The sequence below is a fragment of the Rhinatrema bivittatum genome, chromosome 3, assembly GCF_901001135.1.
Source record: "Rhinatrema bivittatum chromosome 3, aRhiBiv1.1, whole genome shotgun sequence".
NCBI classification, from domain to species: domain Eukaryota; kingdom Metazoa; phylum Chordata; class Amphibia; order Gymnophiona; family Rhinatrematidae; genus Rhinatrema; species Rhinatrema bivittatum.
The window spans coordinates 77,148,223-77,173,652 of NC_042617.1; the positions used below are offsets into that span (position 1 = coordinate 77,148,223).

Genomic DNA, 25,430 nt, shown 5'->3' on the forward strand with positions numbered 1-25,430 from the left:
GGCCATAGGTGCAGAGTTTTAAAGTTAAATGGTAGGTCTGCAGGAAAACTTCATGTCCTGGAGATCTTCCAAACTGGAAAAGCATTCTAAGTGCTACAGCCTGGAGAGATGACGTCTGGTCATTGTCTGGTTGTAATGACATTCTAATGGTGCCAAATGGGCAGTGAAATGAGTTCTGTTTTGATGCTTTGACCACCTTTTTCCTTCACAGATACAACTATACATAAAGATGCAAATATGAGCTCCTGGGGAAAGCAGGAGAATGGAAATACTTCTGCCTGTCAGGAACTATCAGCTAATTACAGCCATAGCATGACCTGAAGTCATTTCCTTGGGTTGTGAATAATTTTTCAGGTTGGTATGGGAGGGTTCAAGGGAGAGAAAAATATAGATACAGGGAAATGAAAAAGGATGAAGAAGAGTCCCAGAATGCATTGTGGGCATGGCGGAAGGACACAGGGTGGGAAGGGAGAGTGACAAAGTAGGATGAAAGAGTTATGGAAGGGTACAATGAAAAAAGGGTAGAAAGGAGGAGGATAAAATGGGAAAAGAAGGCAGGGAGGGGAGAATGAGTAAGCAAGACCAAAGCAGAGAGAGTGAGATGATTAATGTGTTGCAGTAAGATGCAGAGTAACATATAGTAAATGACAGCATGGAAAGACCAACTAGCCCATTCAGTCTGCCCAGTTACATGACAACATGTACACCAGGATAAAATGAGTAGAGAAGGGAATAAGGAGAGAATGGGCAAGGATACTTTTTTTTTTTTTTTTTAGTGATCACGATCTTGTTCATCTTTTTCAGTATATTTAATTAATAAACTATCTTTACCAGAGATGTTATTAGCTGAAATCCCAGGGAATGGTTCAAGTATGAATTCAAACCAATCCAATCTAAGTATATTTTGTTATGTTAGGTACTCTCTTAATGATAAACAGATTAATTGTATGATATTTTAACATTTTTATACATTCAGTTTATAGAATTCATAAATGTGTATATTCTAGTTAATTTGTTTTTGGCAGGATGTCAGATATCACCCTCTTTTACTCTCTTTACTCACAGATCTCAAGGTGAGCTAAAGAAAGGGAGGATAACGTTCAAAGAACTCTGGCGGCTCCATATACGTGCGTATATGGACATGTAGAGATCTAAGAACATAAGAACATAAGAAAATGCCATACTGGGTCAGACCAAGGGTCCATCAAGCCCAGCATCCTGTTTCCAACAGTGGCCAATCCAGGCCATAAGAACCTGGCAAGTACCCAAAAACTAAGTCTATTCCATGTTACCATTGCTAATGGCAGTGGCTATTCTCTAAGTGAACTTAATAGCAGGTAATGGACTTCTCCTCCAAGAACTTATCCAATCCTTTTTTAAACACAGCTATATTGACTGCACTAACCACATCCTCCGGCAACAAATTCCAGAGTCTAATTGTGCGTTGAGTAAAAAAGAACTTTCTCCGATTAGTTTTAAATGTGCCCCATGCTAACTTCATGGAGTGCCCCCTAGTCTTTCTACTATCCGAAAGAGTAAATAACCGATTCACATCTACCCGTTCTAGACCTCTCATGATTTTAAACACCTCTATCATATCCCCCCTCAGTCGTCTCTTCTCCAAGCTGAAAAGTCCTAACCTCTTTAGTCTTTCCTCATAGGAGAGTTGTTCCATTCCCCTTATCATTTTGGTAGCCCTTCTCTGTACCTTCTCCATCGCAATTATATCTTTTTTGAGATGCGGCGACCAGAATTGTACACAGTATTCAAGGTGCGGTCTCACCATGGAGCGATACAGAGGCATTATGACATTTTCTGTTTTATTCCCCATTCCCTGTCTAATAATTCCCAACATTCTGTTTGCTTTTTTGACTGCCGCAGCACACTCTACCGACGATTTCAATGTGTTATCCACTATGACACCTAGATCTCTTTCTGCTATAGTATTTTATAACCTATGCGTATCCGGTCCTTGCAGGTTCTAAAATACACGTATATCCACCCCCAACGTTGATACACACTTCACAGTTATGTTTTAACAAGTGTGAATATCAGCAATGTATTGAAAGCACATATTTGTCTCTACCTATTTTATAAATATACAATATGGGGTAGATTTTAAAAATTTGCGCGATTGCGTACTTTTGTTCGTGCACCAGGTGCGAACAAAAGTACGCTGGATTTTATAAGATACGCGCATAGCCGCATGCATCTTATAAAATAGAGGGTCGGCGCGCGCAAGGGGGTGCACATTTGTGCAACCTGTGCGCACCGAGCCCTGCGCACACTGCCTGTTCCTTCGCCCTCCCTCCACCTTCCCCTCCCTTCCCCTACCTAACCCACCCCCCCGGCCCTATCTAAACCCCCCCTTACCTTTGTTGGCAGATTTACGTCTGCTAAAAGCAGACGTAAATCTGTGTGCGCCAGCGGGCTGCTGGTGCGCTATCACCCGACCCGGGGGCTGGTCTGGAGGCCTCGACCACGCCCCTGGGCCGGTACCACGCCCCCGGGCCCGCACCATGCCCCCGGCCGCCGCGTCTCGCCCCCGAAACGCCGCATCATTTCGGGACCGCCCCCAACACGCCCCCTCCCGCCCCTTTTACGAAGCTCCGGGACTTACGCGCGTCCTGGGGCTCTGCGCACGCTGGCGGTCTATGCAAAATAGGTGCACCGGTGCGCGAGGGCCCTGCGCGCGTAAATCCAGCCGGATTTACGCGCGCAGGGCATTTAAAATCCACCCCTATGTGTGTGAAAGAAATAACTTGTTCTTGTAATACCCTGATTTATTTGCAAAAGTAGGTATAGTTTAAAATATGCACACCTACTGGAAATCACCAATTTGCCCATTCCTCCACCAGTTCACCCAGTCCATCTCCAGGTCCTCGAGACCTTTCTAATGCTTCACCCTGAACTGCTCCCAGTTCACCCAGACCTCTCACCCAACAATAGCAGACAACAGATATCAATTGTGCTAGATACTTTGGTGTAAAATTACACGAATAAATTGCCTAATCTATTCACGTAAATATCTTATAAAATAGCAGCATCCATGTGTACCTCTTGACCCCACCACAGAACATCCCTAGATGGTCCCTTTTTTATACAGGTAAATGTGTGCATGAAACTGAAAATACACGTACTTCTTGATGTTTATAAAATAGCATGTACATGAATAGAAGCTACTTACACCCGTATATGCTAGTTTTACTCATCTACCTCCTTTGAAAATTTATTTGATAGGGAGTAATTTTGTAACAGCCCACATAAGAAAGTCAGCAAACGTGCATAAGTTACACCAATTTTCAGTGAATGTATGCACATTTGTTCGCTTTGAAAATCACCCCATCTAAACTAAACCGCACGCATATCTTTGCACCTGCTAATGTGAATGTAAACTTTTTCCATGAATTTACACATTTACTTTTCAAAATCCAAAACTATGCATGAAAGTCCAAACTCCTCCTCAAGTCCAAACTCCTCCTCAGCTCTACCCCCTGGAACGTCTCTGCTCAGTCCATGCATACTTACTTGCATATAGGAATTATGCACAATATTTCCTGCATATTGAGTGGGCAATTTTATAACAAGTCCATTAGCGAAACACTGTTTTACCCATGGAAACGTCATTGAAAAAATGACTCTCCAAGGCAGCAATCATCAGAGTAGTTATCGTTACTCCCTCTTCCCATACAAGTTAAAGTACGCACACTAACACAGCATATGTACTTTTACCTGCAGGGAAAACTGAGCAGAGTCAGGAGGTTAGGGGAAGAAAATTACATGCATCAGCTGCATAATCATAAGAATATAAACTGTGACATGCTGGCTCTGACCAAAGGTCCTTCAAGCCCAGTATCTTGTCTTTGATAGCAACCAATCTAGTGCATTCAAAAGTACCCAGCAGATCTCAGAGTAGATCCAATTCCTTGTTGCTTACTCCCAGGCATAAATGGTATCTTTATCTGAATCCACCTGATTAGTAATTGTTTAGGGACATTTTCTCCAAAAACTTTTTAAACCCAGCTATGTTAGATGCCTTGACCACATCCTCCAGCAACAAATTCAGCAGCTTGTGTGCCTTTTGAAATAACATTTTCTCCTATTTGCTTTAAATCTGATTCCTGCTAATTTCATAGGGTGACCACTAGGCCTAGTGCTATTTGTAAAGATAAATAACTGTCCCCTATTGATCTGTTCCACCTCACTCATGCTTTTAATAAACCTCTACCATATCCTCTCTGTTGCCTCTTTGGCATGCTGAAGATCCCTAAACTCTTTCGCCTTTCTTCATGAGGGAGCCATTCTCTGTACCATTTCTAGTTCTGTTATATTTTTCTTGCAATGGGGCAACCAGACCTGCACATAATACTCAAGGGGTGATCGCACGCAGATCTATACAGAAGCATTATGGTATTCAGAAAGGAATGGAGAATAAAACTGAATAATCGCTAACATTCTACTAGCTTTTTTGACCACTGTCAGTTAAGGATTTCAATGTATTGTCCACAATGACTCCAAGGTCCTTTTTCTGGGTGATTGCTCCTAATATGGAGCCCAGCATTGTATACCTGTTGTTGGGATTATTTTTCCCTATATGCATCACTTTACACTTGTCCACTGAAATTCCATTTGCTATTTAGATACCTGGTTCCTCAGTCTCGCAAGATTCTTATGCAGTTCCTCACAGTCTGCTTGTCTTTTAACTACTTTGAATATGTTTGTGTCACCAGAAAATTTGATCACTTCACTTGTGTTTTTTAACAAGTTAATGAATAAGTTAAACAACACAAGTTCCTGTACTGATCCTTGGGGTACTCCACTATTTACCTTTCTCCACTGGGAAAACTGACCATTTAGACCTACTCTTTGCTTTCTGTCTTTTAACCAATCCACAGTAAGACATTGCCTCCTATTCCATGATTTAGTCTTCTGAGGAATCTCTCATGAGGGATTTTATCAGATACCGTCTGACAATCCAAATATACTATATTGATTGGCTCACCTTTATCCACATGCTTATTCACACCTTCAAAGAATTCTAACAGGTAGAACCTCACTTTGCAAAATCCATTCTGGCTCTTCTCCCTTAATCCATGTTTATCCATATGACCAGTAATTTTGCTCTTAACAATAGCTTCCACCATTTTACATGACACCAAAGTCAGGCTCACCAGTCTGTAGGTGTTGTGGAAGTAGACCCTTGGGCTGAGGGAGAATTGGCATAACCTGCAGGAAGGAGCCCTGCAGGTCCCCACCATCGGCAGGCAGAGCTGGAGCTTCATCATTACCAGCCCTTGCTCTCCTTACGTTGAGCCCTCGGGTGCTGGGGATGGCTGGACTAAGGTGCAGGCCTCTGTGGAGGTGAAGATCCATTGTGAAGAAGATGATGCGGGCCAGCACAGTGAAAGAAGGTGGTGTCTGGATGAGCAGCGATCAGGGCAGGCGGCAGACAAACAGAGAGAATCAGGTTGTGGTCAGAGGCAGGCGGAGTTCACTCAGTGTCATGGTTCAGGAGGTGGTCAGGGCAGGCAGAGTTTAGTCAGTAATGGTGAGCAGGCAGTGATCAGAGGCAGGTGGAAGCCAAGCAGCATCAAGGTCCATTCTGAGATCAAGCCAGAAGTCCAATCTAAAGTCAAGCCAGGAGTCCTGTCCAAGGTCAATGCCAGAAGTCCAATCTGATGAGATGAGGAATGAAGAGGAAAATGAAGGACCATAGGAGCAAGATGAGATGCTGAAGACAAGCGAAGGGAAAGCTGACCATGAAGACATGAGACAAATCAGGAGACAAAGCAGACAGCCCGGAATCAGGAACTGGACATAGGAACTCAGGAACAGCACACAGCGGAATCGGGAATCAGGAAGCAAGGATCAGGAACCAGAAATGCAGAGCTAAAGCACTTCTCAAATGGAGTTGACCTATTGCCAAGGCAAGGAGAAGCAGGAGGTGGCCTTAAGGTGTCCTTGTCCTGTGATGTCATCCTCAGGTGCCCTCAGGCTATTTCCGCCTTGGGCCCTTTAAAGGGAGCTCAGTTGAGCATGTGCGCACCAATGGGAGACCTGGGGAGCAACATCGGATGAAGGCTGCGTGTGAGGCCTACTGCCTGCATCTTCCGGGGCTGTCAGCATTGGCAAGGGTGGCCATGAAGGCGGCAGTGCCCAGTGGGCCGCAGTGTCCTGGAGCAGGGACCTCCCCCAGCATCGGAAAGCCTTGCGTCATATCCAGGGCTGGAAGTAAGAGTGGCGGTCCACGGGATGGACCCGCAGACCTCCTTTCGCAACAGTAGGTACTTGGGTTACCCTTGGAGCACTTTTTGAAAATTGAAAAGTCTTCAGACAGATTACCAGTGCATCTTTACTGGTGTGTACTTTTTCACCTGCTTAAATACAGGCGCAAAAGTATGCAAGTAATCTATAGCCCTGTACCACGTGCTGGCCAAATTTTCAAAAGGAAGTTCTATTAGCACTACAGCCTCCACAGGGAGTTTAATTATTGGCCTTAAAAGTTCTCATGACATCTGTGCACTGGAAACTGAGCTGAGATCTTCAACTTCATGTCACATCGGTTACCTCTTCTAATCTAGGCAGGGTCTGAACTGCTAGTCATAACCTGAAAGCCTCCGGGTGATTGTGCCAAACCACTGAACCATACAGTTCCCATTTATACTTTCAGTCTGGACAAATACCAACTCAGTGTACTTCAGAAAGCCATACTTTACCACCAAAAGCCTTAGTAGCAAATGTATTTCCAGCATGCTCACCATCAATGCAGGAAATTTTATTTTAAAATCATGCTCTAAAAAAGAATTTGCTCTTCCAAACACTCTGTGAAATTTAATATTACAGTGACATGTCCTGCAACAGTACTAAACTATTTTGATTAGTTTCAGAATCTGACCTTGCTTGACAATTTTGCAAGCAAGGAAAATATGATTCTTTTAACTGCAAAGACAAATTATCTACCAAACAGTAAGACCAGTGAGGCAGTGCTCCCCTTTCTTGATGGGACAGGTATATGAACAATACTTGTTTGCAAAAACACCTGAACTTGTTTAATTTTAGGCTGTACTATTTGTATGTGTTCTAAATTAAGTGTAAATATGTATAAAATGCCATTTTCGTTAAATACTAGGTTCTATTTTAATTCAGATTGTAGCAGAATTCTTATGATAGTCTAGCATAAACACTTTTATTGGAATTGGCTTATTGGATAACGTTTAACTCTGTCACACACAAGTATTTTCTTATTATAAACACATTTGGATTTTCTGCACAAAAATCATACATTTTTCCTAAAAGGTTTTTTGGCAATGAGTTTAAAGAGCATGATGTATTCTACTTATACTACATAAAGATTGTTTCATAACTAATTAACCTGCAGCAAGGAATTTACAGGGAATGGATAAAGTGGACACTATAGGCTTCTCCCTTCCTCCCTACACATTCACAGGAGCTGTTTTAAATTAACAAATATGTCCTTGTTCTATCTTGCAGCACGCTTGTAAAATAGCTCCTTGGTGGCTATTGTGTGCACCCTTTCAGATATCAAGAAAGACTATCAAGCATTTTTTCCTTGACTTAATGAGAAAAGAAAGTTGATGCTTAGTTTTTGAAATGTACACAAGTAGAAGCGATGATTCTAATTCAGTCTTGTTGCTGTCAGGTAGTGAAATGAAAATTCTTAACAGCTGCTTGAAATTGAAAACAAAGAAAAAACTAAAACTTTCACAATACAGACATGGGGAGCGCTGGAATGTTTCCATTGTGGGAGTTAATCAATCAGCATGATTTACTGAGAATCTACCTTAGAAAGCAGTCACTAGAACACAGTAGAACTCGGTCCTAAGAAATGACACTCAGCTTTTGGAAACGGAGAGGACATTTTCTTAAAAAGAAAAGGGAGGAGAACTGTCTGAAAGCGAGGAAGAGCCAGTAACCTGCCTGCTGCATACTTACAGTTTTCTGTGTGCACCAGTTGCATTACTGTCAGCTGACTGGGACTCTGCTGCCTGCTGAGGACACCTCAGGGACCACTCAGTGCAGTGACAGAGTTCCTTGCACAAGTCGACATATCCATGCCCCCCAGGACTCCTGGCAGGACCCACGCAAGCAAGATGAAACAGCAGGTAAAAGATCATCAAAGGCATCATGGTGGGGCTGCCAGGAAGGTCTAGTGTCAGTAGTCAACCAATTCCATTTTCTTTGTTTTGTTTCTTATAACTTTTGGTCTGTGCTAGCTGAGAGAAGGAGCAAGAGCTGTTGAGATGCTGGTAGTTTGTGTAGCATGCATGCAGCGTGATCACTGTGTGAGACTGGATTCAAAGGTTGATTGGAAATCCCTGGAAGAGCTCCGCCTGGCTTCAACTCTGTGCAAGAGCGTATATCACTTCAAACAGCATCTAATTGTTATAGCAGAAAGCTATTTTATAGCTGTATTTATTGCATTAGCCAAGGTTCTCTACAAAATATAATTATATGTTTTCAAAATATTGTATGAAGGGGCAGAATGCTAATTATGAAAAATATTTATATTATATTATAAAAAACATGAAACTATAAAATAGGTTTTGATTATTATGTGTCATCTTCCTGTTGAAGTTTCAGTCCTGACTTGTCGTTAGGAGGATTCTACTTCCTGCCACACAGGGTAATTTTCAAAGCAAAACGTAAATGTAATATACTATTCAAGCAATTTTCAAAAGTCCATTTACTCGCGCTGGGTGCACTTAGGGGCCGATTTTAAAAGCCCGATATGTGCAAATCCCGGGAGATGAGCGTGTGGCTGGGCTGCATCCGCGTTGAGCACATTTTCAAGCGGCCTGGCTAGGTGTGTATCTCCCGGTATGCGTGAAAGTGCCGGGTTTTTAAGAAGGGGAGGGCTGGGGGCGGAGTCTGGGCAGAATGAGGACCGGGAGAAGCGCTGTTCCAGTGAAGTGTGTGCTGGCATCTGGCCGGGGCGCACAACTTACTTCTGCTTGGAGGAGCAGGTAAGTTGTAAAACAAAAATTTAGGGGGGTAGGTGGGGTTTAGGGGGAGGGGAGGAGAGAAGAGGGGAAAAGGGAGGAAAGATAGGTAAGGGGTTAGGGAAGTTCCCTCCTAGTCCGCTCCTTTATTGGGACGGACTGGGAGGGAACTGGGGAAAGGGCCGATTGTGTCGGTGCACATGTTAAAAATAAAAATTCTCCCCTTGCACGCGCATGTTATAAAATTGGTGCGTCCATGTGTGTACGCTGGGAACTGCCCACGCGCCAATTTGAAAATGTATCCTTGCATGTGGGTAAAACCTACTAACAATTTAATAGCATATATTGTAGCAATTTTCAAATGCCTTTGAAAATCCTTTGCCACTTATCATCATCATACTTCTTCTTTTGCATAAAGTCCATAATAATTGTATTTATTTATTAGGTTTTTATATACTGTCATTAAGACTAGCCATCACAACGGTTTACAAGATTTCAGACAAAAAAACAAAAAAAATATCCAATGAAAATATAAATAAACATAAGATGAAATATTAATCATAAAACAGAGATAATAGGACATAAAAATAAAAAAAATAATACAAAGCTTCTTAATCATAAAAACAGTTAATAACCAATAAAAAATAAAAGTATAGGCATATAAAATTAAGCTGTAAAACTGTGGTACTTAAAAAAAAACCAAAAAAAACCTGGAAGCTAAAAAATTTCTTGAATCCATAGCAACTTTTAATGTAATCTGCTTTGAAGTGCAGGTAAGCAGAATATAAATAAATAAATAAGCATGATCTCGGATATTAGGGCCCCTTGAATACACTATTATTGGTGTTTCTTTAAATATGCTGTATAGAGAGAGCACTTGACAGTGCCTGCATATTGAAGCTGCTATTCCCCCTGCTGTATCCATAAACTGTAAGAAACATATTATGTAATGTGTTGATTGTGCTTTAGTGGAAGATGTACAGTCCGCTATGAATATAATTCCCACTCATGGACCATGTAATCATTATAATTTTTGCGAGTCCGCTATTTTGGGTAGTGGATGGGTTTACATCCGGTCACCTCTATGGAATAAGGAGATGAACAGTTATGGATGTTCTTCTAACTTTGTGGTATATACCATAATATGTCCATGCTTAAAAATATGTGTAAGCCATGTGGGGACTCCCTGATCTCCAACTAGATGGCCTCATATCCTTGCCCTTGTAGGTAACAGCTAGGAGGGAGAAACCATTCCCTGTAACACCTCCCCTTGAGAATTGTTGTGATGGTTTAATCCCAGCCTATAAAAGGGGGCTAGGCTAGAAGCTAGTGTGGTCTTTTATGTTAGCTCTTGATGAATAAGGAGCTCTTTTAGTTTTCGCTTTCAGACTGGGACCCATCTCCTCACTTGGTAAAGTTTTGTTTGAAGGAAATCCCTGCCAGGCATTGTCTGCCAGTATGGGACTGGCTCCTAGGTTAATAGAGACTTTGTTGAGATTTTTGATGGTTTTTGATTGGAGGTGAGAACTTGGAGCATTTCCCAGATCCAGAGTCCAGGTAACTGAATCCCTGTGAGCACCCGTCTGAGAAGAAAAGGGGCCGAATTGGCAATATTCACTCCAAAGGAGATTTTTGGAGTTTGCAGTTTTTTTTTCTCTTTTGTTGTGAGGAGGTTTTGATCCATTCCTCTTCAACTTGGGGCTGGGGCTGCAATAGCCCAGTCTCAACTTCTAACATCAGGCCTTTCCCTCAGAGAGGTCACATCCATCAGGAACGAGAAAGACAAGAGAGGCTCACAAAGGGATCTCCATCCCAGGGGACCAGGTGCAGGATGGGTGCAAGGTGCTTAAAACTTAGATTCAAGTAGGATTTTTCTGTGCTGAAGGGGATCCCCTCACTGGTAGGATTTCCGTAGTCATCTGGGACACAGGCACTCAGTATAAGAGTGGTATGCTCAATGTCCAGGCAGGGCTGGTGGGAGGCATTAGATGAACTAGGCGGCCGCCTAGGGTGCCAGAAGCAGGCAGGGCACCGCAGTCTATGTGAGGGCATCGCGTGGCATGATGCATACATTGGCGAGATCGCTGGAGAGAGAGATTACATGGTAGGGTGACATCATAAGAACCTAAGAAATTGCCATGCTGGGTCAGACCAAGGGTCCATCAAGCCCAGCATCCTGTTTCGAACAGAGGCCAAACTAGGCCACAAGAACCTGGCAATTACCCAAACACTAAGAAGATCCTATGCTACTGATGCAATTAATAGCAGTGGCTATTCCCTAAGTAAACTTGATTAATAGCCGTTAATGGACTTCTCCTCCAAGAACTTATCCAAACCTTTTTTGAACCCAGCTACACTAACTGCACTAACCACATCCTCTGGCAACAAATTCCAGAGTTTTATTGTGTGTTGAGTGAAAAAGAATTTTCTCTGATTAGTCTTAAATGTGCTACTTGTTAACTTCATGGAATGCCCCCTAGTCCTTCTATTATTCAAAAGTGTAAATAACCGAGTCACATCTACTCGTTCAAGACCTCTCATGATCTTAAAGACCTCTATCATATCCCCTCTCAGCCATATCTTCTCCAAGCTGAACAGCCCTAACCTCTTCAGCCTTTCCTCATAGGGGAGCTGTTCCATCCCCTTTATCATTTTGGTTGCCCTTCTCTGTACCTTCTCCATTGCAACTATATCTTTTTTGAGATGCGGCGACCAGAATTGTACACAGTATTCAAGGTGCGGTCTCACCATGGAGCGATATAGAGGCATTATGACATTTTCTGTTCTATTAACCATTCCCTTCCTAATAATTCCTAACATTCTGTTTGCTTTTTTGACTGCTGCAGCACATTGAGCTGACGATTTTAAAGTATTATCCACTATGATGCCTAGATCTTTTTCCTGGGTTGTAGCTCCTAATATGGAACCTAACATCCTGTAACTACAGCAAGGGTTATTTTTCCCTATATGCAACACCTTGCACTTGTCCACATTAAATTTCATCATCCATTTGGATGCCCAATCTTCCAGTCTTGCAAGGTCCTCCTGTAATGTATCACAGTCTGCTTGTGATTTAACTATTCTGAATAATTTTGTATCATCCGCAAATTTAATAACTTCACTCGTCGTATTCCTTTCCAGATCATTCACATATATATTGAAAAGCACCGGTCCAAGTACAGATCCCTGAGATACTCCACTGTTTACCCTTTTCCACTGAGAAAATTGTCTATTTAATCCTACTCTCTGTTTCCTATCTTTTAACCAGTTTGTAATCCACGAAAGAACATCACCTCCTATCCCATGACTTTTTAGTTTTCTTAGAAGCCTCTCATGAGGGACTTTGTCAAATGCCTTCTGAAAATCCAAAAACACTACATCTACCAGTTCACCTTTATCCACATGTTTATTAACCCCTTCAAAAAATGAAGCAGCTTTGTTAGGCAAGACTTCCCTTGGGTAAATCCATGTTGACTGTATTCCATTAAATCATGTCTTTCTATATGCTCTACGATTTTGATCTTGAGAATAGTTTCCACTATTTTTCCTGGCACTGAAGTCAGGCTCACTGGTCTATAGTTACCTGGATCGCCCCTGGAGCCTTTTTTAAATATCGGGGTTACATTGGCCACCCTCCAGTCTTCAGGTACAATGGATGATTTTAATGATAGGTTACAAATTTTAACTAATAGATCAGAAATTTCATTTTTTAGTTCCTTCAGTACCCTAGGATGCATACCATCTGGTCCAGGTGATTTGCTACTCTTTAGTTTGTCAATCTGGCCTACTACATCTTCCAGGTTCACAGTGATTTCGTTCAGTTCGTATGACTCATCACCCCTGAAAACCATCTCCAGAACTGGTATCTCCCCAACATCCTCATTAGTAAACACGAAAGCAAAGAATTCATTTAGTCTTTCTGCAATGGCCTTATCTTCCCTAAGAGCCCCTTTAACCCCTCGGACATCTAATGGTCCAACTGACTCCTTCACAGGTTTCTTGCTTTGGATATATTTTAAAAAGTTTTATTATGAGTTTTTGCCTCTATGGCCATATTCATTTCAAATTCTCTCTTCGCTTGTCTTATCAATGTTTTACACTTAGCTTGACAATGCTTATGTTTTATCCTATTTTCTTCAGATGGATCCTTCTTCCAATTTTTGAAGGATGTTTTTTTGGCTAAAATATCCTCTTTCACCTCACCTTTTAACCATGACAGTAATCGTTTCGCCTTTCTTCCACCTTTCTTAATGCGTGGAATACATATGGACTGTGCCTCTAGGATTGTATTTTTAAACAATGTCCAAGCCTGTTGAACACTTTTAACCTTTGCAGCTGCACCTTTCAGTTTTTTTCCAACTATTTTCCTCATTTTATCAAAGTTTCCCTTTTGAAAGTTTAGTGTTAGAGCTGCAGATTTACTTATTGTCCCCCTTCCAGTTATTAGTTTAAATTTGATCATGTTAGGATCACTGTTGCCAAGTGGCCCCACCACCATTACCTCTCTCACAAAATCCTGCGTTCCACTAAGATTTAAATCTAAAATAGCTCCCTCTCTTGTTGGTTCCTGAACCAATTACTCCATGAAGCAGTCATTTATTACATCCAGGAACTTTATGTCTCTAGCAAGTCCTGCTGTTACATTTACCCAGTCAATATTGGGGTAATTGAAATCTCCCATTATTATTACACTGCCAAATTGGTTTGCTTCCCTGATTTCTCTTAGCATTTCATCATCTGCCTGGCCATTTTGTCCAGGTGGACGGTAGTATACTCCTATCACTATACTCTTACCCAACACACATGGGATTTCTACCTATATAGGGGCGGATTTTAAGAGCCCTGCTCGCCTAAATCCGCCGAAATCCGGGCGGATTTAGGCGAGCAGGGCCCTGCGTGCCGGTGCGCCTATTTTACATAGGACTACCGGTGCGCGCAGAGCCCCGGGACTCGCGTAAGTCCCGGGGTTTTCTGAGGGGGGCGTGTCGGGGGCGGGCCCGATCCGCACGGCGTTTTCGGGGTGTGTCGGGAGCGTTTCGGGGGCGGGCCCGGGGGTGTGGTTACGGCCCGGGGCGGTCCGGGGGCGTGGCCGTGCCCTCCGGACCTGCCCCCAGGTTGCGTCCCGGCGCGCTAGCGGCCCGCTGGCGCGCGGGGATTTACGTCTCCCTCCGGGAGGCGTAAATCCCCCGACAAAGGTAAGGGGGGGGGGTTTAGACAGGGCCGGGCGGGTGGGTTAGGTAGAGGAAGGGAGGGGAAGGTGAGGGGAGGGCGTTAGAGAATTCCCTCCAAGGCCGCTCCGATTTCGGAGCGGCCTCGGAGGGAACGGAGGTAGGCTGCGCCCCTCAGCGCGCGCCGGCTATACAGAATCGGTAGCCTTGCGTGCGCCGATCCAGGATTTTAGCGGCTACGCGCGTATCTACTAAAATCCAGCGTACTTTTGTTTGCGCCTGATGCGCCAACAAAAGTACGCCAAATCACGCTGTTTGTAAATCTACCCCATAAATTCTACTGAGCATTTAGTCTCTTGTATGATCTTTATCCTGTTGGACTCTATACCCTCCCAGACATAAAGTGCCATACCCCCACCAAGTTGATCCTCCCTATCAATGCGATATAATTTGTACCATGATATAGCACTCTCCCATTGGTTATCCTCCTTCCTCCAAGTCTCTGTGATGCCAATTATGTCAATCTCATCATTTGCTGCTATACACTCTAACTCTCCCATCTTACTTCTTAGACTTCTGGCATTGGCATACAGATATTTCAAAGTGTGTTTTTTGTTTGTTTTAACAACCTGCTTTTCAGTTGTTTGGGACAATTCGGAAATCATTAGCTTTGGTGATTTTTTACAAATAGGCATATGGTCTATGTTTGCTTTTAATAGAACCTCTCTTTTGGGATGCCCTAACTCTCCTGTTTCATTAGTATCCTTCAAAGATACATTTCTCCGAACCATGCATTGCTGAATGACTGTCGGCTTTCCGCCTTGTTCTAGTTTAAAAGCTGCTCAATCTCCTTTTTGAAAGTTAGTGCCAGCAGCTTGTTTCCACTCTGGTTAAGGTGGAGCCCATCCTTTCGGAAAAGTCTCCCCTTTCCCCAAAAGTTTCCCCAGTTCCTTACAAAGCTGAATCCTTCTTCCCTGCACCATCGTCTCATCCACACATTGAAACTCTGTTATAAATCAAGTGGTGGACCCTTGGTTCGACGATGATCGAGTAGACCACCGTCGTTAGGCGAGGCTGATTCTCGGGATTTGCTGATGAAAAGAGTAAGATCTGGACGCAGGCGCCTCCTGCAGGTCGTGTAATCCAGATGCTGGCGCCTCCAGCAGGTCGAGGAGCAAACCCCGCGAATCTCGTGAAGGAGTCCAATCCAGAAGTCGTGAGCCAGAGAGATCCGCAGCCAGTCCAAGGGTCAAAAGCCAGAGAAGTCCGCAGCCAGTCCAGGGATCAGAAGCCAGAGGAGTCCGCAGCCAGTCCAGGGGTCAGAAGCCAGAGGAGTCCGCAGCCAGTCCAGGGATCAGAAGCCAGAGGAGTCCGCAGCCAGTCCAGGGGTCAGAAGCCAGAGGAGTCCGCAGCCAGTCCAGAGGTCAGAAGCCAGAGAGAACGTCAGCCGGATCAGAAAACAACGCAGGAGGGCGAACAGGAACCAGGAACAAAACAAACGCAGGAGCCAAGAAGACAAGGCAAGGTCTGAGTGTACAGACCTTGCTTAAATAGTCTCTAGCCAATGGGATGCAGCAGGAAGGAGCCAGCTCACATCCTGTGAGAGTTTCTTCAATAACAAGCCAGAGCCGCCCGCGCGGCCCTAGCAGCTGGCAGGGGGCGGAGCTTAGCCGCGCGGAGAGAGACGCCGCGGCCATCTTGGGGCAGCAGCGGCTGCTGCCGCTGAAGAAACACGCGAAGTCCGCCTAGTGCCGACGGTCCGTTCGGCCCCTGGGACCAGCGGTAAGTCCCGGTCGCGGCTTGCCGCGGCCGATGTTCACAACAGTACCCCCTCCTTTAGGCCTCCCCCTAGAAGGCTTGGGTTTATCCGGGTGAGCGGTATGAAAAGTCTTGAGGAGATCCTTATCCAAGATATTAGTAGCAGGTTCCCAGGAGTTTTCTTCAGGCCCAAAACCTTCCCACGCCAAAAGATATTCCCAACGACGACCCCGTCTTCGAACATCGAGAACCTCACGGACTTGATAGGTAGAGTCGTCCTCCAGCTGAACGGGCGAAGAGACAGGAACCTTACGGGAAGGCCAGTTGAGGAGCAGAGGTTTCAGCAAAGAGACATGGAAAACGTTGTGAATGCGAAGAGAGGTGGGTAGATGCAGTCGATAAGTGACAGGACCGATCTGCTTGGCCACTGAAAAAGGACCGATATACCGGGGAGCCAATCTCATCGAAGGGACACGTAAACGAATGTTCCTGGTGCTCAGCCACACCCTATCGCCCGGATGAAATTGAGGTGCCGGCCTCCTATGTCGATCAGCAAACTTCTTAGCCAGACGAGCCGCTTTGCGGAGCATGCGGCGGGTGTGCACCCACAATTGCCGGAACTGAGTGGCAGTAAGCTGGGCCGCCGGCGAGGGGACCGCCAGAGGGAGAGGCACCGGCGGAGTAGGTTGGTAGCCAAATACAACTTGAAACGGGGAGGAGCCGGTTGAGGTACTCCGGTGGTAGTTATGGGAAAACTCCGCCCAGGGTAGCAAAGCCGCCCAGTCATCCTGCCGGGAATTGACATACGCACGCAGAAACTGCTTGAGAGTACGATTAGTCCGCTCAACTTGGCCATTGGCTTGCGGATGGAAGGCGGTCGTGAAGTCCAAAGAAACCTGAAATTTGGCACAAAGGCTCCGCCAATACCGGGCAGTGAACTGGGAACCTCTATCGGAGGAAATGTGGGAAGGCAGTCCATGAAGGCGGAAGATATGGGACATAAACAGTTGAGCCAGCCGAGGAGCAGAGGGAAGAGTGGGCAGGGGCGTAAAATGAGCCATCTTAGAGAAGCGATCAATTACTACCCAAATCACAGTGTGTCCTTCAGAAGCAGGTAAATCAACCACAAAATCGGTGGAGATATGTGTCCAAGGCTTGGATGGTGCCGGCAAAGGTTGTAGCTGTCCCCACGGCCTGCCCACTGGAGTCTTATGTTGGGCACAAACGGGACACGAGTCCACGTATGCCCGAATGTCTTTGTTCATCCCCGGCCACCAATAGAAGCGCTGAAGGAGATCCTGTGTCCTCTTGCGTCCAGGATGTCCAGCGAATTGGGAATCATGTCCCCATTTCAAAACCCTGTTACGGAGTCGGCTGGGAACCACCGTCTTCCCTATCGGAACCGGAACAGTAGGTGCCAGAATGATACGGGCAGGGTCGATGACGGTCTGCAATACCTCTTCACCATCTTCGCAGACAAAGGACCGGGATAGTGCATCCGCTTTAATATTCTTACTGGCAGGCCGATACCGGAGCTCAAAGTCAAAACGGGAAAAAAATAAAGCCCAGCGGGCCTGCCGTGGGTTAAGTCGCTGGGCTTGTTGTAGGTAAATCAGATTCTTATGATCAGTGAAGATGGTGATTTTATGCTGGGCCCCCTCCAGCCACTGTCGCCATTCTTCTAATGCAAGTTTAATGGCTAATAATTCTTTGTCGCCAATAGCGTAGTTACGCTCCGCGGGAGAGAACTTCTTTGAAAAGTAGGAGCAGGGATGAGACGTACCCTTGACAGTGGTCTGACTTAATACTGCTCCTACACCTTCGGTGGATGCATCAACTTCAACAGTAAATGCGCGACTTGGGTCCGGGTGGCGAAGACAGGGCTGTCGTAAAAAGGAATCCTTAAGGGCCTGAAATGCTTCTTCGGCCGCCATGGGCCAAGTAGTGATATTAGCTCCTTTACGAGTGAGAGCAGTGAGGGGCGCAGATAACTTGGAAAAGTCCTTAATAAAATGTCGGTAGTAGTTCGCAAAACCAAGAAATCTCTGCAAGGCTTTTAGCCCCTTCGGTTGAGTCCAGTCTTGTATACTTTTTAGTTTAGTTGGATCCATTTGGAACCCGTGTTTAGAAATAACGTATCCCAGGAACGGCAAAGACTCTGTTTCGAAAAGACATTTCTCCAGTTTAGCATACAACTGATGGTCCCGGAGTCTTTGTAGGACTTGTAGCACGTGTTGACGATGAGTAAGTAAGTCCTTAGAAAAAATCAAAATATCATCAAGATACACCACAACGCAAGTATATAACAGGTCCCTAAAGATTTCATTAATAAAATTCTGAAAAACTGCAGGTGCGTTAGTTAAACCAAACGGCATTACCAAGTACTCATAATGTCCGTCTCTGGTGTTGAACGCAGTCTTCCACTCATCCCCTTCTTGAATTCGTATTAAATTGTATGCACCACGCAGATCAAGTTTAGAAAAGATTTGAGCTCCTTGCAGACGATCAAACAATTCAGCAATAAGAGGCAAAGGATAACGATCCTTGATGGTAATAGCATTAAGTCCTCGGTAGTCGATGCAAGGGCGTAGAGTCCCATCTTTTTTTTCCACAAAAAAAAATCCAGCCCCCGCGGGCGATGTGGATCGTCGAATAAATCCTTTTTGTAGATTGTCCTGAATATATTCGGTCATAGCTCGAGTCTCGGTAGCAGACAAAGGGTAGACTCGTCCTCGCGGAGGTATAGAACCAGGAATCAACTTGATAGCGCAGTCAAACGCCCGATGAGGCGGCAACGCATCAGCCGCTTTCTTCGAGAAAACATCTGCAAATTGGTGGTATGAAGAGGGTAGTTCTCCCAAAAGCGAGGTGCAGACATAATTGGAAGCGGAACCAGAGTCCTTGAAACAGGTCCCAGAACATTCGGGACCCCACTGTGTCAGTCGTAAGGAAGTCCAATCAAACTGGGGGTTATGACGCTGCAGCCAAGGTATGCCCAGTACTACAGGGTGAATGGCTTTGTTGATGACATAGAAGGTAATTTGTTCAGAATGATCTGGTGCAATAAAACAATTCAGGGGCTCCGTCTGATGCGTGATTCTGCCGGGTAAAGGTTCCCCGTGGATGGAGGAAATGATTAGAGGTTGCAGACAAAGTCGAACTGGAACGTGGAGCTTATCCACCAGTGATTGTAAAATGAAATTCCCTCCGGCTCCAGAGTCTATTAGCGCCAACGTGGAGAATTCATGTTCGTTCATATGGAGAGTGATAGGTAAAGTGAGTGGGGGTTGTGGAGAAAACTGACCCAGGGAAACACCCCCCAAAGTCCCTAGGCTTTGAAGTTTCCCGGACGAATAGGGCAGTTAGCTAAACGATGTCCGGAGCCTCCACAGTACAAGCAAAGCCCCGATCTGCGCCGTCTCAAGCGTTCTTCTGTAGACAGCGGGCCTCTTCCGAGCTGCATAGGTTCGTCCCTGGAACCCTCATTGGAATGGGCTCCTTGAGGCGGAGGAGTGGGGTTTGGAGAGATCTGGGAAAAAGTAGACCGTCTCCTCCAGTTGCCGCCCTCTCGTGCTCTTTCTTGTAATCTACGGTCGATCCTGGTGGCCAGTTCGATGGTACCATTTAAGGAGGACGGAAGTTCTCGGGCAGCCAGTTCATCTTTGATCTTGGCAGTAAGTCCTTCAAGATATATGGTCCGAAGGACTCTCTCTTCCCAGTGGAGTTCATTGGCCAGAGTACGAAAATCAATGTTGTAATCCGTGAGGGAACGTCCTCCTTGACGGAGGTGTAGTAAATCCGTGGCGGCAGCGGCTTGTTTTCCGGGTTCTTCGAAAGTAGTGCGGAATAGTTCAATAAATTGGAAGTAGTTCTGCAATACCGGGTCAGAACGTTGCCATAAAGGAGAGGCCCATGTGAGGGCTTTGCCTTCCAACAGGGACAGAATGTAGGTAATCTTAGTGGCGTCATCTGGAAAGAAGGGTGATTGTAGTCTGAAATGCATGGTACATTGGTCCAAAAATCCCAGGCAGAGACGGGGATCTCCGGCGTAGCGTGGTGGTGCTGGAAGTGGAAGGACTGGTCGAAGGCTGCTGGACGTTGAAAGTGGAGCAGGAGCGACCGGTGGAGCTACGGTTGATGCACTTGGCTGGCTGGCTACCACCGCATCTAGTCGAGCGTTGAGCCGTTCCATGGAGGCGGCCATGGCTTCGAGCATACCCTGTTGCTCCATGATCTTCTGAGCCAGGCCGGGAATGGCCCGCAGAGCAGAGGCCTCCGCCGGGTCCATGGCCTTGTCTTACTGTTATAAATCAAGTGGTGGACCCTTGGTTCGACGATGATCGAGTAGACCACCGTCGTTAGGCGAGGCTGATTCTCGGGATTTGCTGATGAAAAGAGTAAGATCTGGACGCAGGCGCCTCCTGCAGGTCGTGTAATCCAGATGCTGGCGCCTCCAGCAGGTCGAGGAGCAAACCCCGCGAATCTCGTGAAGGAGTCCAATCCAGAAGTCGTGAGCCAGAGAGATCCGCAGCCAGTCCAAGGGTCAAAAGCCAGAGAAGTCCGCAGCCAGTCCAGGGATCAGAAGCCAGAGGAGTCCGCAGCCAGTCCAGGGGTCAGAAGCCAGAGGAGTCCGCAGCCAGTCCAGGGATCAGAAGCCAGAGGAGTCCGCAGCCAGTCCAGGGGTCAGAAGCCAGAGGAGTCCGCAGCCAGTCCAGAGGTCAGAAGCCAGAGAGAACGTCAGCCGGATCAGAAAACAACGCAGGAGGGCGAACAGGAACCAGGAACAAAACAAACGCAGGAGCCAAGAAGACAAGGCAAGGTCTGAGTGTACAGACCTTGCTTAAATAGTCTCTAGCCAATGGGATGCAGCAGGAAGGAGCCAGCTCACATCCTGTGAGAGTTTCTTCAATAACAAGCCAGAGCCGCCCGCGCGGCCCTAGCAGCTGGCAGGGGGCGGAGCTTAGCCGCGCGGAGAGAGACGCCGCGGCCATCTTGGGGCAGCAGCGGCTGCTGCCGCTGAAGAAACACGCGAAGTCCGCCTAGTGCCGACGGTCCGTTCGGCCCCTGGGACCAGCGGTAAGTCCCGGTCGCGGCTTGCCGCGGCCGATGTTCACAACAAACTCTGGATCTCTCCTGCCTCTGGGTACCTGCACGTGGAACAGGAAGCATTTCAGAGAATGCCACCCTGGAGGTTCTAGGGTGGCTGAACATCCTTGTGCAGGCACTGTGCCCAGGGAACCTGAGGTCAGGAACATCTGCACAGAAGTACACTAACCTGTAGCTGTAACTCACACCATTATACTTGATTGGACACTGATTTAACCTTTTGAAGAAATCATTACATTTTATTTTGAGTACCTAGTACTACGTTCCACCTGTCTATCCATGTAGTACAGCATTACAGAACATTAACCAAGTGATAGAGACACCCATACAGCTAGGAAGAAATCACACCACCGCCTGGGCCATGAATGTCTGCTTTCAACCCCACAGAAAGGACCCACACCTTGGGCAAACAACTGGAGGGGACAGTTACTAGAGAAGAGAGCCCCATATACACATTTGTTTGTGTGCCCTTTGGAATCCATTAATTCCATGGAGAAATGATGACAGCTATAGCAAGCGGGCTATCTGTTATGCTTCACAATATTTAGAGTCCATACAATGGTCATTCTGATATTTCCAGGGGATCCCTTTTGCTGTGTATTACGTGGATATAAGAAATTGCCATGCTGGGTCAGACCAAGGGTCCATCAAGCCCAGCATCCTGTCTCCAACAGAGGCCAAAACCAGGCCACAAGAACCTGGCATATGTTTAGGGCTTTTTTTTTTCTGGAGGTATTTGCCAGTACTGAGTACAGCATCTATTCCCTCCATATGCACCCTTGCTTGAGGAGTACCAGCACTTTTTCCCCCAGAAAAGATAGCACTGGATTTATTTATTTATTTATTTATAATTTTTATATACCGAAGTTCTTGTGAGAACCACAAATCACTCCGGTTTACATAAAACGATGAACTGCCCAGAAGAGAAAGGGGCTTTACATGGAACCATAGAACAGATGGAACAATATAACCGAATGTCAATTTAACATAGTAATAAATAAATATATGAGTATAATATATACAATTTAACTATTTAACGTAGAAATAATAACATGTTAAAGCTACAGTATAAATACAATAAAAATATGATTCAATAACCAATATCAGAGCATGTTTGCCACTAGCTGGTTGATCACCAAGGCTCTTCCCCTGAGGACTAGCAACTCAAGCAGTCCTGTCCACAACCTCAGGTGAGTGCCTAGTTTGTCTTCCAGCTCTCACCAGTTGACAGGGGTCGTGGTCTCCGCAGTTGACAGGTGGTCTCCTAGGTATTGCAATGTCTCCCTGCTCCAAGCTAGATGATGAAAAGCTTCAGGGAGTGTATCCATATGTCTTTCTACTAAAAGCCTGGAATATTTGGCCCAGTTGATCCTCCCTGAGGACGCGGCAAAGTACACCTGCTGACAATCCTGTGTCCTCACTAGATCAACTGGGTCTCAGGTCACAAGGAGTACATATGCTAAAAGAGTCACCTGCATCTTGGGTTCCTGCAGCACAAGCCCGGTAAGCCTCCTGTGTAGGAGGTGCAGGAAAAGCTTGATGGCCAGTGCATGCAGTTGCCACGACAAGGGGCACCCTTGACGTACTACTTGCCTGAATGCCAGGGTTCCGTTAAGGACCAATTGGCCTTCATGAGGCACTCTGCAGAGCTGTACTGGAGTTGGAGAAAACCCACAAAATGTGGGCCAAGACCAAATGCCTGCAGGGTTTCTATGAGGTATCCATGATCTACCCTGTCCAATGCCTTCTCTTGGTCTAGAACGAGAAGGGCGATTGGCAGACCAGTCCTGCGAGCGAGAAGGATCAGATCCTGGACCAAATAAATGTTATCAAATATGGTCTGGCCCGGGATCATGTAGGACTGGTCAGGGTGACTCACATCAGCACATTAAGCACATTAAGCACAGACTTAAGCTGCAGCGAGATGGCTGGATATGGTTTTATAGTCTGTACTGAGCAGTGAGACTGGGCATCAATTCTTCATGTCACACAGGTCCTCCTTCTTAGGTATCAGTGTTAAAACTGCGTGACAGCATGACAGCGATAACCACCCGGTCTCGAGGGCTTCATCTAGGACCCTCAAGAGGTCAAGCCTTAGCTCACTCCCATCATCCCTTGCCTCCCCACTGCTGAGGATTTCAAAGCTCTCCCCATGACCAGGGAGAGACTTCCTCCTCAGCTTGATCTTAATTGGTTCCTCACTGCCCCAAGAAGGTGTCTCTGATTGTGAGGAACCCGTGGTCTCTCCAGCGAAGGAAACCGGAGGTGCTTGGTATGGCAGCTCTGGAGCTGAGGAGAAAGCTTCCAGCAAAGTGACAGGCACCCTCTCCACGACCTCCTCCGGAGGGGTTATGGTCACCGTTACTGGGACCTCAGGAGAATGGCTAATGAGAGGAGGAGCAACCTCTATGGAGTCTGCAGGTGTTGCTTCCTCTCCCTCCATGTTTCAGCGAAGCCTGTCTCCTCAGCCATTTTCTCCAGCTCCGCCTCTCCTGAGGCCAAATCTGCCCTGCAGATTGTCTCGACCTCGGTGTCTGTGACTGGGGTCAGACCTGGCTCTCCATCCTGGCCAGGTGGTAACCCCAAGGGGCTCTCCCTCTCCTCTTCAGTAGCCCAGGATTCAGAGGTCTGCAGGCCAGCTGGTGATGAGTGGAGAGAGGGGCAAGGGGTTTCCTCTGCAGTTCCACCAGGAGGAGGATTTTCCACCCCCTAGAGGAGGGGGGATCTCACCAAAGGAGATCTGCTTAGGGACACTCTCTGCCCATGAGCTGATGTTTCAGGGATCGGGCCTCTGATGGTATAACTGCTTTGGGGCCTGATGTTTCAGGCCTTTGCTCCAGGCCCTTGCTGGTAAATGGACCTGGATTCTCAGAGTCTGATTCCGAGACCCTTGTCTCATAAGGGACTAACATCCTCTTCCTGACTTTAGGAGCAAGCTTTTCCTCCCCTGTGCACTTATCCCACACCCAGTCCACACCGGCTCCTCCATTTCCCTCTTTCCAGTTTTTATTTCTCCTCCAGCAGAGGTGTTGTCAAGGGAAGCGATGACATGGAAGGGGTTCGGAGGGTTCGATGCTTCCTCTATGGGGGTGGACTCAGGTGTGGATATTGACAAGGAAGGTATTTGTTCTCCTTCCTTAAGCCACTCCATTATCTTTTCGGCTGCGGATGAATCTCTAGAGGCTGTCCCCATCCCCCCTGCTGATATTGGGGGGTGGGGGTGGCTAGGTCTTCTGCTGATAGTGGTTGCATTGGGATGGCAGCCACATTCTCATTAGATGCAGTCCCCTGCACGATGGAATTTGCAGGGGTGGCTGCCACATTCCCATCAGTCCCCTGCAAGTAGGATTTTGCAGGGGTGGTTGCCAGTTTCTTATCTAAGGCAGTTCCCTATAAGTTAGAATTTGCAGGGGTGACTACCTCATAGTCATTGAGGGCAGTGCTCTTTGAGGTCGATTATGCAGGGATGTCTGCCTCATTCTCATCCAAGGTGGTTCCCTGTGAGGTATTATTTGCAGGGGTAGCTGCCTCAACAGTACTGGGGTGAGGAGCAGACCTCTTTGGGATGGTAAGTGGAGAGATTGCATTTTCACTATCACTCTGGCATGCCCTGTAGTTTTTTTGGCATGCTAGAGGAAGTTGTCAACTTATTGCCATGTTTGGCAGTAGGGGTTCTGGCTGTGATGTTCCTCGGGACCTCTGAGATGGTTTTAGACAGCCCCCCTATCAAGGCCTCCTATTTCTCGGCATTCGCAGTTATGCTGGGGTGATGGGTATCTGCAATTTTGGTGAAGGAGGGGGAGGCCCGAGTGGTGTCAATTGGTCGGGTCCTAGTAGAGGAGGCAGGGATGCTAGGACCTTGGCCCCCAGAGGTCCAGGTGGTTTTTGGGGTGGAGGGCTTTGCAGCTGCCAAGGTGTTAGTAGCTACAGATGAGGGGGCAGCAGAGCAGGGCAGCTTGGGGGTGGCAGCCTTATTGGTTTTCTTTGCCTTGGGGCATATTTTGTGGGTCTGTCCCACCTCCCGGCACAGGAAGCACCTCACCTCCTCTGTGCTGTAGGAGATAGTGTGTGGGGCCCCCTCATGTGGGATAATAAAAAAACCCTCCACTTCCTCCCTTCCCTGAGGCAGCTTCATGGCCACCTGCAGTCTATAGCACAGGGCATGGCGTATAGTCCTGTGCCTACACGTCAGGGGTATCACAGTGATGGGAGAGAAAACCTCCACCAGGCTGCCTCAGGTATATAGGGTGGCACATTTGATAGTATCACCATGGACCTCCAGATACTCAAGTGGTACCTCCACCACTATGCCCTTTACAATTGCCATATGTGTGGCGGCCAGCATACTGAGGAAAAATACTAGTGCCATGATATGGTCCTCGATAGTTACCCCTCCCATTGCTGGACACCTTACCTCATGCCTCCTGTTTAGCCCGTG

The 25,430-nt window shown here is 46.4% G+C and overlaps 1 protein-coding gene and 1 long non-coding RNA gene across 7 annotated transcripts in view; one reads left to right on the forward strand and one right to left on the reverse strand.

Moving 5' to 3' along the window:
• LOC115086924 (lutropin-choriogonadotropic hormone receptor-like) overlaps positions 1 to 8,303 on the reverse strand; it is a 316,916-nt gene extending 308,613 nt beyond the window's left edge. For all 6 annotated transcript variants that reach the window (XR_003855369.1, XR_003855368.1, XM_029593400.1 and 3 more), the window contains exon 1: positions 7,954 to 8,303. Coding sequence is in view for 4 of the 6 variants with exons in the window: in XM_029593400.1 (XP_029449260.1) it covers positions 7,954 to 8,147 (194 nt within the window). In the remaining 2 variants the exon portion in view is untranslated. The remainder of the gene's footprint in view (positions 1 to 7,953) is intronic.
• The window catches only part of LOC115086925, an 80,641-nt gene continuing 63,203 nt past the window's right edge, over positions 7,993 to 25,430 (forward strand). Inside the window, exon 1 of the long non-coding RNA XR_003855370.1 lies at positions 7,993 to 8,123. This is a non-coding gene — a long non-coding RNA (uncharacterized LOC115086925). The remainder of the gene's footprint in view (positions 8,124 to 25,430) is intronic.